Consider the following 16,425-nt stretch of genomic DNA (forward strand, 5'->3'; position numbering starts at 1 on the left):
TTACTGATGAGTGACCTTACCCCATCCCCTCAACTGAAGCCTCCTTTAAGTGGATATACGATGATGGAAAAATTCCCTGAGGAAAGAATCAAACAATTTTTAAGGATCCAAAAACAGTTGAAAAATCAAATCGACAAACTTTCATTTTATCTGAACAAGGAATGTCCACACCTATTGTTTGAGGGCTGCTGATGAGAAATTTGGGGTGGCCAACAGACCTCCATCTCAGAGTATATCCAGCTCTGTATTAAACAGCAGTCGAAAAACAACTGTAGCGACTTGATAATTTTCCCAGTTACTTGAGGATCATTAAAGTGATATCTTCATAAATCAGCCATACGGCACAAAGAGAAAGAAACATTTTTTTGCCTCTAAAATGGAATTATCTTTATTCATTGCAGTGTTTGGAGATACGTTATGATATTTGATACGTCGCGTGGTGCCATCAAGAAGAGCGAACTGTGGGATGGAAATGGGCTCATCCGCCAGCTCTGAAGTAGTATTATAAGAATCCTGACGGTGTAAATCAATGGTCTTGCTCCTGGGAGATCTGGACAACAGGCAGGACAGTCGCTGGCCAATACCAAGTTTGGACACCCCTGATGTAATGGGTGTGCATAATGATGGTTAAATGAATTAAATTCCATGACAATTGGCTTGATAAGTAGCTTCATAATTGGCATGAATATGTACAATTCTAAAAATTCCACCAGAATTCACCATCCTTGATTTAGACCAGGAATGGAGGACTCCGGTTCCTGCCTGTATTCGATTCCGCTCAATTTCAACATGCTTGATTCAACTGATAAGATTGTCAGCGAGCTCATTTGAGGCCTGAAACAGTCATGAGCAATTGAATCAGGTGTGTTGGGGTAGGTCGTGATCTAAAACAGGCAGTAGGTTTAACCGATAGGGAGAGCCCTACTTGATTTAGACATTTTCATAAAAATCAATTTAAACTCTAGAGCAGGGATGCCCAAATGGTCAATTGCAGACTGATCCCAAGTCCATCACGAGAAGCAGATGAGGGAAATGAGAGAAGAGAGGGAAAAAAAAGATTTGTGTCTCTGTAGGTTTTGGTTTCGTTCATTTTCGGGCGTTAACAACTATTGCTTATCGTAGCATGCATGTTGATATACACACGCACACACACAGGGTTGATCTCGGAAAATTTTACATTTAACCACTAGAGGGAAATAGAGAGAACCACAGTAGACATTCAGATTATAATACTGTACAGTAATTACAGAATTACCCACTCGTGTGTCATTCTGCATTCAAACGTCTGAATTAATTAGACAAAGGTTACATACAAATGTAAACAAATTAAAACACAGTTTCACACATTTTTTATACATTAAATATGAACTTGCTTGCTCACAACTACTTTTTTTAGATGGTGAATTGATCAGCATTTTGCCAATACGCGTATCCAGAAACAGTTTTCCTTGGAATATGTGTAAGAGTTTTGTTGATGTTTGTGTTCTCACAAAAATATTTCACGTTTGAATATGGCTGAGAGAAGTATGGGGTTCTCTGCGAAAGCTGCTGCCCCTGTGATTTAACTTCGGATGGCCAGAAGATGGGTGGATGGATGGATTGGTGGGTGGATGGATGGATTATTAATGTAAACCATTGCATGGTTTTATTCAATCTCACTTTAATTGCTAATGTTTCAATAGCCATTATAAATAAAGAGAAGAATTCTTACTGAGATTCCTTCACATGGTCACAGTATTTAAAACATGACCATTATTCATGCATGATTCTGCAGTTTAATGCAGTGTGATCCACAGCGCTTCGTTTTTTTCCCACAATTTATGTTACAGCTTCATCCCAAAATCAATTTAATTCTAGGCACCAGACCCAGCCGATTTACATTCCTCATTTTCACTTGCCAACATAGCAGTTGAAAGTTGCAATTGATCACTTCCTTTTCAAGACTCACTCACTTGCTCCATTTTCCATCGCTTCCTTTTGAGTGTGTCCATCGACTTTTTCAACTTTGTGACATCAGCCATATAATGAAATATTTTCCATCTGCAGAAGTAAATGTTTTGTCTTCTTTCAGTTGGTTATGTTCCATATTCCATTATGATAGCTAGTCTCGAGTACGTTTGGAATCTCAATACCAACTTTTTCCTTAACTGGGTCAAATCATTCGACGATTGTCCATGTATATTCGTGTTGTTAAATGGAGCATATACAATTTTTCACAGAAACTATTTTTTTACACTTAAAATGAACATTTCTATGAAGGTTCTGCAGAATAAATCTGGGCTTGTTGAGACATCGTCTCAGCTTATGTGTGTGAGTGAGAGCAGTCATCATGACAGCCACTCAATGCCAGCCACCGTCCCTTTGCCTCGATTCGCCTAAAAGCATCATCTGTGCCGACCAGCATACGTTTTCCAATCCGTGCAAAATATGTTTGTTGACATCTTCGCAGCTGCCATTCAATTCTAGAACAATTTGTCAAAATGTTCATATTTTTCACCTTTGTCAAGTTCATTAACGTGGGAACCAGTGATGGGAGCTCATTTGTGTGTCAGATATCGGGGTTTGACTTCATCCTTAAAAGGACAACCGACGTCTCCGGACAAGTTGTGTCCATAATTTGTAAAATGGCTTCAAATGACTTCGACTGAGCGTATTTTACAAAGATTCCACCGTATATAGCTATATTTTACGTTTTAAGACATGCACTGAATATTCCGGAAGTCTTGTTTTTGAGTTGGTGAGAGTCCTCACCCTACGTCATTGAAGGAACGCCCCTGACCGAAAAAGGACACATTGTAGCAGTCCTTCCACACGTCAATGCATTTTGCAGTATTTGTTTGGTCTGAAAACGTCGTGTTGCACCAAAAAGAGGCAGAAGAGGGCGACAAAGCTCCATGTAAGAAATTTATCAGCCTGTGGAAACGGGCTGATTACTTCCTCACACGGAGCTTGGTCACCATTTTCTGTCTCTTTTTTTGGTGATACCTTTCCCCCCAATGTTGTGTCAAAATGGCACAGAATAAATTATTTAATCAATTGCAAACATGTATGCTTTCCTCTTCAGAACTATTTGAATCATATTCATAACTGGATGTGTAACAAGAAAGCATATTCTCCGAATCTGAAGCCATTGTTTTGATTCTCGAGCAATGCAAGACGTCTTGGCGTGACGTCACGAACTTAGGGCGGGACTTTCTGAAAATGCCCAATTCGCAGCTCAATTTTTTTGCAGATTTTGGACACTAAGTCATTTTTATTGGTGTTTTGCATTTGACTAAAAATATCATACTACGTGTTTTGGTTATTTTAAATGCTATAAAACGTTTTTCTGATGTCAGTTAGGAAACAAAAAAAGTGATGTCGGTTGTCCTTTAACTTTGACATATTGTTACATCTTTTGTCAAAATGTATTCCTTTAAGAAAATTTTTACAACATTAAGGTGATATAAAAATAAAAATATGCAAGCTGACTTTCAATGTGAACCTCAATGTAACTTGAAAGTCAACATTGTAAACATGGCAGTTGTATTTATATAGTGCATTTAAAGGACAACCGACGGCTCCAGACAAGTTGTGTCGATAATTTGTAAAATGGCTTCAAATGACTTCTACTGAGCGTATTTTACAAAGATTCCACCCCATATAGCTATGTTTTGCGTTTTAAGACTCACGCTGAATATTCCGGAAGTCTTGTTTTTGAGTTGATGACGAGTCCTCACCCTACGTCACTGAAGGAACGCCCCTCAGCGAGAAAGGACATACCTTGCATCACCTCAACCTGCAACTTTGTTTGGTCTAAAAACTTGTTGATCCGTGTTGATGGCGAAATTAGAAGGAAAACACATAAATAATGCGATGGTGAATCCTTGTGTGTGGCACCGAGCATCTATTTGATATTCACTGCCAAAAATTATCAGGAATTAATCAGCCCGTTTCCACTGAGCTTTGTTGCCCTCTTCTGCCTCTTTTCGGTGCTACATTTCCCCCCCACATGACACACATTTGGTGCTACATTTCCCCCCTCAAAATGACACGGAATAAATTCTTTAATCGATTGAAAACATGTATGCTTTCCTCTTCAGAACTATTTGAATCATATTCATAACTGGATGTGTAACAAGAAAGCATATTCTCCGAATCTGAAGCCATTGTTTTGATTCTCGAGCAATGCAAGACGACTTGGCGTGACGTCACTAACTTAGGGCGGGACTTTCTGAAACTGGCTTTCAAATGAAGTACTTTTTAGACACTTATGTCATTTTTATTGGTGTTTTGCATTTGACTAAAAATATACTATCATTTTGTGTTGCCAAAGGACTCTTTGTAATTTTTTGTAAAAAAGAAGGCTACGCACACTGACCAATACTTACTTTTTGACTCTAACCACCCTTTACAACACAAACTAGGAGTTATCAGAACCCTCCAGCATAGGGCTAAACTAATACCAACTAGCATTGAAGGTAGAGAAAAGGAGTCAAAACATATCAGAAGAGCACTCCCTAACTGTGGGTACCCTCAGTGGTCATTCAACAAATGTCAGAAAGAAAGAATAGGGAATTAAACCAAAAATTCTCAAGATACAAAAAGGAGAGGAGTAGCAGTACCTTACATTGCAGGACTTTCAGATAAATTACAGAGTCCTTTGGCAACATAAAATTCCTACTTATTTCAATCCGATGAACACGTTAAGGCAAAAATTAGTGCATCCAAAAGATAGGCTACCAAATGAAAAACAAAGTAATGTAGTTTATTCAATACATTGTAAGAATGAAAATTGTAAAGAGCAGTACATTGGGGAGACTCAACCAATTCTCAAAAAAATACTTTATCAACATCGCAGGGATAATACTAGTGGGCCTCAATCGGCAGTACATTTGCACCTAAAAGCTAGCAACCACTCATTTGACGACAATGAGGTTAAAATCTTAGCGAAAGAACATAGATGGTTTGAAAGGGGGGTAAAAGAAGCGATTCTCATAAAACAACTAAATCCTTCATTAAACCGGTCTGGTCTGGTGGGGTGAGGCGTACGCACTCACGCGTCGTATTGGCGTTCGAACACAGATTGATGTTCGAACGCCGAAGCAAGAATATCTCGAATATTTTGTTCGAACAGTGAGGCGTTCGAGAACCGAGGTACCACTGTATTTGATATTTGCTGACACAAATTCCCAGCTGACAAATCAGCCCATTTCCAATGGAGCTTGGGCGCCATCTTCTGCATTTTCTGGGTGCTACATTGCTGTCATTGACGGCTCGAATTGATATGGGAGGACTCCTTTAATCAATTGCAAACATTTATGCTTTCGTCTTCAGAACTATTTGAATCATATTCATAACTGGATGAGTAAAGAGAAAGCATCTTCTCCGAATCGGAACCAATTGGTTTGATTCTCGAGCAAGGCAAGACGTCTTGGCGTGACGTCACGAACAAGGGGGTGGGACCTTCTGAAACTGGCCATTTCCGGATTCATTTTGAAGTCATTTTTATTGGTGTTTTTCATTTAACTAAAAGCATCAGCCTGCCTGTTTTGGGTATTTTAGATGCTATAAAACGTTTTTCTGATGCCAGTGGGAAACAAAAAAAGATGGTGCCGGTTGTCCTTTAAATGTAGTGTGTACAAACCTCATAGCACAGTAAGTACACTACAACCCAATTTATTAAATGTCTTTCAAATGTGAAAAATATCCCTGATCAGTTAATAAATTTGTCTCAAGGAATATGCAAGATATGGCGTTTACACACTATTTCGCAGATACTTGGAGGAGGAAATGAAAATAGATTAAAATAACATATGCACTATGATTTATCAAGATTGTGTCTGTTTTTAATAAGTTTCCATCGAAGGGGCAAAGTTAAATAAATCAACATTTATTGAAAAATGGAATCACTTTCAACATTCAAAACACATTATTACACAACGAAATGTTCAAGCTCAATAATACCTACTTGTTAAATTCCGCAAAATCATGGATGGTTTGTCCTGACCGCGGGCTCTACAAACTCTCCACTGACGCCCTCGCCTTCACACGCAAACAATACACGTGTACCGTCGCCGAGCACACAGACAGACTACCTGCTGTTGAAAAAATTTCGGCACGGCAGCCAATCAGAAGCCTGCTTCTTTCTTCCGGACTTTCGCAAGCATTCTAAGGTCGTGCATTTGCATATCATTTTCCAAAATAGATGCACAGAACCTCAGCCCAGAAGAAAGATTAAAAAGAAGCTAACAACATATGTGATGCCACAAAACGTAAATTTACATTAAACCGTGACTGTAAACTGTACGTGAGACTTATGAAAGAGGCTTAGCGGCTTGTAGCAAGCAATGCAAACGTTGCATTGTGCCCCATGATGACAAAAGACTACTGCAGCAAAATCTACACTGTAGATTTGTCGTACATTATACACTTTCATAACTGCCACAGTTTCAGTGCAGATCAAACAGACACACTTCCCCTTGAATTCTTTGAAGCAATATTCACTCTCCCACCGTGTCTGAAATTTTCTGCACTCACTTTCTACATTTCGCTTCTTTGGTTCTGCCATGTTTAGTAACGGGTAAATTTCTTCTGGGATTGGCCTTTTTGGTGGAGCATCTGCCTTGATCAACAGTAGCTCCCCCTGGTGTTAAAACTTAGAAGTGCGGGCAAAATTTGAAGTGCGGGCCGTATTCCATCTGTTTATAAAATTTCTTGCGGGCCAATTAAAAATGGACTGTGGGCCGCAGTTGGCCCGCGGGCCGTAGTTTGGACACCCCTGCTGTAGGTACTGCTGTTGTAAAACACATTAACTTGCATTCAGCAATCCTGATCTTAAAAGGCGGAAACAATTTGTTAAACAATAGTTGCAGCCTGACTGTTTACGTGCGGTGCATTCAAATGTTGGACATTTCACACTCGAACAGAGAAAAAGTTCCTCAATGGAATAAATGTTGATAACTCTTAATATCTAATTGTAGGCTTTCTATCAATCTATAAAAGTTGACATATACCAATGACGGTGAAATACAAGATATATGTGTTCTTTCAAAAAAGCTGCAGCTGTAATAAAGTACTTACTTTTGTATTTTACATAATTGCAATAAATGGGCCATTTCACTACTCGACCTCATCAAATCACCAGGCTTCCATTCTTCAGTTCAGTGGTTGGGATGTCAAATATATTCAATGACATTTTATTCTCCCCAAAGGCTTACGTTATAAAAACAAATATTTTAATGCCCGAACAGACCTGAATATAAATAAAAATATCAGGAGTATGTAAAAATGTTAATTTCTTGTTCAATTGTTCTCAAGTGTTTAAAAAAGTTCACAATGTTGGTGTTTTTGGAGGGGTTGAAAGCCTTCTAATTCGTTAATTTATTGTATGTTGTAGAACAAATACAAATAAAACAAATTTGAAGTCATTTGCTGTCAGCTATTATTTTAGTGCTTTTTACTGATGTTGTAAGACTTTGTATTTTTTTTTTTTTGCTGTGGTAATGTTTACTTTGTCTTCTTTTAAAGTTATGCCGATTAACTGACATCAATCAGTGTTTTCTGCAAACAAAGGTAATGTTAGAGTAAAATATTTTGCAAATATATCTTCAAAAATCGTCAATCTTTGATGGTATTATGTTGACTTGGCATTGCAATGTCAAAATCTCTCAGCAAATTCGATAATTTTGCAAGGACACTAAGTTTGAAAAAGGCTCAGCAAACGGATGCACGGATGGATGGATGGATGGATGGATGGATGGATGGATGGATGGATGGATGGATGGATGGAAGGAAGCACGGGCGGGTTTTGGTCGGGCGTGCAGGCTGGCCTGGGTGGGGCAGGGCAGAGCGAGGCGGATGGATGTATGAAGTGATGATTTTGAAGAAAAAGTAAATTGACCGCATCTAATGCCAAATGGCAGCACCCACCACTTTCTGTATTCTGGTGACTCAAGGTTCATATTTGTAAAATTAAACTGAACTTAAAATTTCCGTCTTCACAAAGAATCTCGAAAGCCTGGCATAGACTCTATTACAAGTATTGCATTCATTAAAAAAATACTATTCCCTTTCATAGGAGCGACAAACTTGGGGGAAAGACCTTGGGGAGTATATGGAAATGATAAAACAGTCACTCATTTTGTGGCCCTTGTTAAGATCAGAATAAATATATGTGAATGGTACTCATACCGGGCGGCCCGGTAGTTCAGTGGTTAGCACAACGGCTTCACAGTGCAGAGGTCACCGGTTCGCGTCCCGGTCCGGCCTCCCTGTGTGGAGTTTGCATGTTCTCCCCGGACCCGCGTGGGTTTCTTCCGGGTCCTCCGGTTTCCTCCCACACTCCAAAAACATGCATGGCAGGCAGATTGACAACTCCAAAGGTGTGAGTGTGAGAGTGACTGTTGTTCGTCTTTGTGTGCCCTGCGATTGGCTGGCAACCAATTCAGGGTGTCCCCCGCCTCGTGCCCGAAGACAGCTGAGATAGGCTCCAGCACCCCCCGCGACCCTAATAATACATTTCATTTATAAGCGCCTTTCAAAACTCTCAAGGTCACTTTACATGAGGAATAAGCGATACGGAAAATGGATGGATGGATGTACTCATACCTTATGTGATTTCTCTCGTAGTGTATATCCCCGAAACCAGCCTGAGGAGATTAAAATTAAAGAATCATGTTACACTGAGGGGGGAGAGATTGTGGGAATAATCACAGTCTTGGATTCAGGAAGTCTGTGTACAAACCGACATGCTTATTTTTAAATTACACAATATATTTAATGACAGTTTGCATCTCCTATTTCCTGCAGTAGTTTGTTTCAAGATGGAAGACAGATGTCTCACGGTCTGATGTGTATTTGAGTTTGCTTACCTTCCAATTTCTCCAGTATGTGCACAGTGTCTCCAACCTGTAAACACAGCTCCAGTTCACCAACGGGATCATAATTGCAGATCGCTAGAAGGGCAGAATTAAAATAAAAATGGATCTAAGTTCAAATTCTTTGTACATGGGTGAAAATTTCTATCAGTAAAGATTGATTAAGTAATTCTATCTCACCTTTCCGCTAACAGTTACCTGTGAAATTGAAGCTATATTGTAATTGGAGTTATGTATAAAGTTGACAATCTTATTAAGAACCTGAGCAAATAGCTGAGGCTAGGAAAAGTGGCTTCATGGCCTCTGTTTTTTCCTATCGGTCAATATTAATATCCTGTAAATTCAGTTTCTCACAGCTGACTCACTTTGAACTCTAAAGGTTCCTGTAATCACTGTTATCATGAAGGTGACCATGTCAGTGTATTTTCTATAACAACTACTACAGAGTTATGGGCAAGATCCAGTGACAATGCATGCAGAGGCAAATATATTCACGTAGAAGAGGAAACCAGAGCTCGCAATGTGTCATGACTCTCTGGAGCTGCAACAACATGCAGCCCGTCAAGCACATAGGACTATGAATAGCGATCTGTCTCAACTTGTATGTGCTGGAGGCTACGTTTCACCGCACACTTTGACTTGCTTAAAGGACAACCGACATCACTTTTTTGTTTTTTAACTGACACTAGAAAAACGTTTTATAGCATCTACAAATCGTGAGACTTAACAAATCCCGTGAGTGTAAAGTGTCCTTGAGAGTTTTGAAAGGCGCTTAGAAATTAAATGTATTATTATTATTAAAATACCCACAACACACAGTATGATATTTTTAGTCAAATGCAAAACACCAATCAAAATGACTTAAAGTGTCCAAAAGCTGCAAAAAATTGAGCTGAGAATTGGGCTTTTTCAGAAAGTCCCGCCCCCCTTTCGTGACATCACGCCAAGACGTCTTGCATTGCTGGAGAATCAAAACAATGGCTTCAGATTCAGAGAATATGCTTTCTTGTTACACATCCAGTTATGAATATGATTCAAATAGTCCTGATGAGCAAAGCATACATGTTTGCAATCGATTAAAGAATTTATTTGGGCCATTTTGAGGCAAACGGGCGGGGGGGGGGGGGGGGGGGGGGTGTCTCAAAAAGAGGCAGAAAAATGGCGACCAGCTCCGGTGAGGAATTGATCAGCTCTTTCCACAGCTCTGATACATTCTTTCCATGGAGTTTGCCTCCCTCTGCTGGCGGCTTTTGGGTGTAAGACATGGTTTAAAAAAAAACAGTACAGCAAAATACATTGACGTGATGGAAAGACGCTACAATGCGTCTTTTTTACGGTGAGGAGGCGGTCCTTTTCTGACGTCACGTACGGACTCGTCACCAACTCAAAAACAAGACTTCCGGAATGTTCAGCGCAAGTCTTAAAACGTAAAATATAGCTATATGCGGTGGAATCTTATTAAAATACGCCCAGTAGAAGTCATGTGAAGCCATTTTACAAATTATGGACACAACTTGTCCGGAGACGTCGGTTGTCCTTTAAGTTACACTTCAGTTTAAAAAAAACACATGACAAAACACTAAATGATTGTGTTCTGATTCAGTTTTGAAACTTTTGCACAGATATATCTCTGAGGCAGTTTAATAGGTTTGTGTCCCTTGATCCTGGGCTTTGTTGCTGTTGTACACTTGGGATTCACTTCTCCAGAGAACACCAAGTGACGCAGGATGTAGCCAACATGGAAGATCACATGATCAACCATGACATAACACTGAGCTAAAAACTTTTGAAGAAGAAGAATGTTGAAACTATCAATCGATCCATCCATTTTCTAATCTGCTTATTCTCACAAGGGTCGGAGTCCTGCTGGAGCATATAAATTGTTTTTGGGCAGTAAGCGGGGTACACCCTGAACTGGTTGTGAGCCAATCGCTGGGCACACATATCCGAACAACTATACACACTTACACCTAGGGACACTTTAGAGCAGAGGTCTGGAACCTATGGCTCGCGAGCCATATATGGCTCTTTTGATGATTGCATCTGGCTCACCGATAAAACTAAATACATATTCGTGCCTTTTCGCTGTTCATTTTCTGTTTGGACTGCAGGTGGCGGAAAGCGCAATTATGATTTGATGATACTGACCGAGGTTGGCAGAAAGCGCAATTTTGATTGGATGATACTAGCCGTTCATGTTGAAACAGGTAAACGTTTAATAAGCCCGTCTGTGTAAGCTCTCAGTCGTACAGGAGTGGTCCAGCGATGAAAAGGTTTCTTCAGCAGTCATCTGTACTTCTTTGAAGGTGTAGTACGTTTCGCTTCTTATCCAAGAAACTTTAAATATTATATATCCCCACTGTCCAGACGTGGCAGTGCCGGACTCTGCTATGGGTCCCTGCTCTCAGGTTGGGGGGAGCAGAGGGCTACTCCCTGCAGCTCCACTGATTGTTCCTATTGTGTGACTAACGACTGGCCTGATTGCCCTACTTCCACCGGTATCACCTCATCAGTATTACTAATACTATTTTGCCTAAGCAGGCAGTTGTACGAACGATCCAAATTGAACCTCACCCCACCATATCGGTTTAATGAAGGATTTAGCGGTTTTATGAAAATCGCTTCTTTTACTCCCCTTTCAAACCATCTATGTTATTTCGCGAAGATTTTAACCTCATTGTCGTCAAATGAGTGGTTACTAGCTTTTAGGTGCATATGTACTGCCGATTGAGGCCCACTAGTATTATCCCTGCGATGTCGATAGTCTTTTTTGAGAATGTGTTTAATCTCCCCAATGTACTGCTCTTTACAATTTTCATTCCTACAATGTATTGAATAAACTACATTAATTAGTTTTTCATTTGGCAGCCTATCTTTTGGATGCACAAATTTTTGCCTTAAAGCGTTTCTCGGTTTGAAATAAGTAGGAATTTTGTCTTGCCAAATGACTCTTTGTAGTTTTCCAGAGACTCCTGCAATGAAAGGTACTGCTACACCTCTCGTTTTGTATCTTCAGAATTTTTGGTTTAATTTCCTATTCTTTCTTTCTGACATTTGTTAAATGACCAATAAATAAGGCCGATGAGTAAAAAAAAAAGACGAGTATCGTACACTTCAGGTTGAATTAACCAAAGGATTGGCCTTTGTGGAGAGAAAAGGTTCTGATTCTAATTTGCAATGAAACAATACTATCGATGAAACCGTCGAATTTCAGTGGAACTTTGACAAGCCCCATGCTAACGTTAGCATCACTATACTTCTGTGAGAGACATCATTCTATTGTATTCTATTTGTGATTGTATTTTATTTATTATAGTACCTATGCTTGTCTGTGACTTTAAAGTGTACTTGGGAGCTTTGAAAGGCGCTTAAAATGTAATGTAGTAATATTATAGTTGAAAGCAAGCACGGAAGCTAATGAGCCGTGTGCAGGCTAGCTAGCAGTAACATTTTTTGACTTTCATTCTGATCATTGGGCTGGATTTTTACCAATCACAAGGAACGGAAAATCATTCATGTTAATGGTGAGTACGATAACAATAATACATTCTGACATTTTGTTGAAAAGTGGCCACGCGTGCGTGTGTGCGTCTGTGTGCGTGTGTGTGTGTGCATGTGTGTGCATGTGTGTGCGTGTGTGTGTGTGTGTGTGTGTGTGTGTGTGTGTGTGTGTGTGTGTGTGTGTGTGTGTGTGTGTGTCTGTGCGTGCGTTTCACTGAAAAACATTTCTAAATATTTTACTTTTATGGCTCTCTTAGTCAAAAAGGTTCCCGACCCCAGCTTCAGAGTGTTCCATGATCATTTAAATAGTTTTTGGAAATTGCACGCTTTGTGTGCTCCGTGCCAAAAAGGAACCAAACCATCTAGACTGTTATGAATGCAAAGCCAGCATTTGTGATGGTATGGGGGTGTGTTGGTGTAATTGATGTGGGTAATTTGCACACCTGTGAAGGCACAATTAATGCTGAAAGGTACATAAAGGTTTTCGAGAAAATGTCTTTTTCATGGTCGCCCCTGTCTATTATGGCCAGCGTGCAAGTAAAGTTGTCATTAGGTGTCTGAGAATGTGAGAAAAGATAAGCACTCGTAGTATGTTGTATATTTCTCTTATAGAATAACTGACAATATCTCCAACACGTCTGTGTAAGCTCTCAGTCATACAGGAGTGGTCCATCGATGAGAAGGTTTCTTCAGCCGTCATCTGTACAATTTTGAAGGTTTCGGACGTTGCGCCTCCTATCCAAGAGGCTTCGTCAGCGAACTAAAGTCTGACTGGTCGTATCGGCCCTATTTATATATCCCTTTAACCTTCAAAATTGTACAGATGACGGCTGAAGAAACCTTCTCATCGAATATCTCCAACAATATCACAGGATATCGTTGTCTTGAAAAAAATGGCTAGGGATGCATAATAATTCTTCCACACAAAAAAGTGATAGATTTGTAGTATACAAAAAAATGAATCAGTTGTTGAAACGTAAACAAAAACCGTTTCCTACCAAGTTCGCAGGGTTGGAGAATGAAAAAATAATGTACAGTCGCACGTTTTGTTATTTTCTGTACTCGTCACCTCAGACTATGAGGCAATATTAGCAATCCCCAAAGCTCTGATGCATATCTGTAGCAACTAATAAAGTTGGATGTTTTTTTGTTTGGAGCTTGAAGGCAGTCTTATTTACCTTAAAGCAGACATAGGACCCAGCCAAACAACCCAACTTCTATCCTCACTGCATGTTAACCGTATCGGACAGTGGGTTTAAAAAAAGTATAATAAAAATAATCTAAAAAATAATAATTAAAGCAACCGTATTAATGAATGCCACTGAGCTATACCTGTGGGAATTGTGATTTTACGGCAAATTTAAGATCCATTGCCGATGGCTCCCATAAACCTACATTAAATATATTATGATGATATGTCTTGTTTCATCCTCAATGTAGTTTTCCCATGACAAGATCTGACTCATCAGACTGATGACGAGATGTTCACGGTCTAATAGTTTTTCTTAGGGTTAAAAATGATGTTAGCGATTCCTGTCTATTTTTTGGGGGGGTAAAGACAGCACAAAAGCATTGACAACAGACTCCAGTGGAGTGCCTTTGAAAGTCACGGCAATTGAAATCTGAAAGGATTAATAACATGAAACATCACCCGCAAAGAAAGGTGATTTGCCTTTGCTGAAACATACAATTACATCAAAATGATTTGTGCTGGAATGGCAGCAGGATGACCAAGACAGAGGGGGGAACATGGTTAGGGCTTCAAACAACAAAGATGCATAACGCGGTTTCGGAACATTTGGGAATCTTGCAATAAACAGCAACTTTTCTGTAGAAATGGTGCATTTAAACCCACATCTATTGAAAGCACCAATTAATTCTGCTCACAGAGAAGGATTTAACCCTTGGACAAAAGATGCACAGATTTGCCTTGAGGCTGTAGGACGAGCAGTCTGCACACACAGGTATAAAGGCCACACCTTTAAAAATCTACAAGCCAAGAGAGGTAAAGTCCAAAGAGGAATTGCAAAAAAACAGTAAACTCTGCTAGTTTTCCACAAATACTGCAATCCCGCTTGATGTAATTTTGTTTCATCTGATAGGAAGCCCAAACAGAGAGGGCTTTCAACGAAAATGAAATGGATGGTTTTAAATTCCTTCCATCTTGGCTCAATGCGATTACATACAAGAATGATTGGCATTCGTGCTGAAATCCTAAATCATTTTCCAGCGTTCGAAAGCGCCGTAAAAAACGCCGTCAGTGAAGTTCAAACTTGGAAATCGTGAGGAGTTATTTTCATTCACCACCCATTAACAACACATACATCTTGGCTTTTCCTGTCCTCTTTTTAAGTGAATTGAGTTTTGCTTGCAGTTCACTCGGCGAACTTTCAAATGGCACAACAAACGTGGTGAGCCAACTTGTTGGGGAAACTTACCCACGCCGTACTTCTCTTTCTTTGTGGGCACCCAGCGTGTCATGGCGTTGTTGTTGTGAAGAAACCCCCAAATATGTATCCAAATAAATAAATAACTATTTACAATGTATATTGGAGCGCGGCTAATGTACTAATCCTGCTCGTCCCGAAGTTTACTAGAGTATTTCCGCCATCATGCCATGTAAGGGGCGGGGAGGGCGAGAAGACTGAGAAAAAAAGAGTGGAGCGGGAGGGTTCCTGTCTAGGGAAGAAAATTTGATGCATTAGATGCATTTGCACGCACCACAATGCAGTACTGTGACGTAAGACGCACTGTTTCAACTTGTCACCACTGTGTCAAAGGTACTCACTAAATACAGCCATACGTTTTTGTGGTCTGTAATATTATTTACATGAATCCCATCTCATTGAGATGGGTTTCTAATATTTTGACATTCCGATTTTGATATATGAGCAGTTATCTTTTCAATGCAACAAAAATATTTGGAGGTAATCAGTGGCAGACCGTCAAGGCCCGCAAATGTAACCGGCCTCAGGCCTAGGGGGTACCTGAGTCGGTTCAAACGCGTCACAAGCAGGTAGCACTGTGAACGACGAGGAAAGACGACACGAGACAACCGTGTTAATCTGCTTCACACAACGGCATTTATGACCACTTATTCATCAAAACATCAATTCAGCAATTTCAATATCAGAATACATTCATGTGTAGATCTATACATTCAACATCTATACATTGTATATATCCTCCACATTCGCACATGCTTATGCACGTCTGCCCGCTCGTGTGTGTTGTACTGGGAACTACAATTTACATCCAAAAATCCAAATTCATCAAAGCCACAAAATATTCATCAAAGCCACAAAACAAGGTTCCATATCTAGCATCGCCCAATAAGTCCCCAATTACTTTAACATCTTGAGAATGTCTAACACTTATTATTTTGAATACCTGTGAACGACGAGGAAAGACGACACGAGACAACCGTGTTAATCAGCTTCACACAACGGCATTTATGACAACTGCGCATGCGTGAGCTGAGCCTACATCGCCTTCCTCTGTTCCATTCACAGGCGCGTAGCGCCCTCTCCTGACTTGGTAGTCTAATCGACTAACATACAATAACAGAGGTCGTTCCTAACCCCCTACACTCTCCCCTGTTTTAAAAGATGTCCCCCGACATCTTGACTATACCAACAAGTAGAAACACAGTCATCTGTCTGGTCTCTGTAGGGTGGTGTCAATCACATTCTACCGCAACTACATTCAAGTCCATACCGTCGGGGTAGAGTAGCAATAGTGTTCAGGTCGCACTAGATAATGAGTCGTGGGGTAAAGCATGCAAGTATACAACACACTTGCCCCAGGTCTCCAAGCCTGGTATGATGGATGACCCAAGTGTTCATATGTGAATATCTCTGTGGGTATTCGAGTACGAGTAGACCTTCTTGGCAGCGATTCCATTCCACTTTGTGACGCGGTGTCCGATTCCACCAACTCCGCCGGCGCTCCTGCATCACCCTCATTATCATCCATTACAAGTTGTTCCGGGCTTCCCTCAGCAGGCAGGCTGTCAGCCTGTGTTGGTTTTGGTAATGATGCTGGTACGACCAATGGAAACGCTTCC

General features: G+C 40.2%; 1 protein-coding gene across 1 annotated transcript in view; it reads right to left on the reverse strand.

The window, feature by feature from the left end:
• Positions 1-14,985, reverse strand: part of dock5 (dedicator of cytokinesis 5) — a 46,973-nt gene extending 31,988 nt beyond the window's left edge. Inside the window, exons 1-4 of the mRNA XM_088994535.1 lie at positions 14,798-14,985; positions 8,853-8,936; positions 8,590-8,630; positions 21-76 (exon numbers count right to left, since the gene is read on the reverse strand). Of these exons, the coding sequence (XP_088850661.1) occupies positions 21-76; positions 8,590-8,630; positions 8,853-8,936; positions 14,798-14,840 (224 nt within the window). The 5' untranslated portion in view covers positions 14,841-14,985. The remainder of the gene's footprint in view (positions 1-20; positions 77-8,589; positions 8,631-8,852; positions 8,937-14,797) is intronic.
• Between the last annotated feature and the right edge of the window lie 1,440 nt (positions 14,986-16,425).

This window comes from Hippocampus bargibanti, linkage group LG04 (genome assembly GCF_051943395.1).
Source record: "Hippocampus bargibanti isolate YZ-2025 linkage group LG04, ASM5194339v1, whole genome shotgun sequence".
In the NCBI taxonomy this organism is placed as follows: Eukaryota; Metazoa; Chordata; class Actinopteri; order Syngnathiformes; family Syngnathidae; genus Hippocampus; species Hippocampus bargibanti.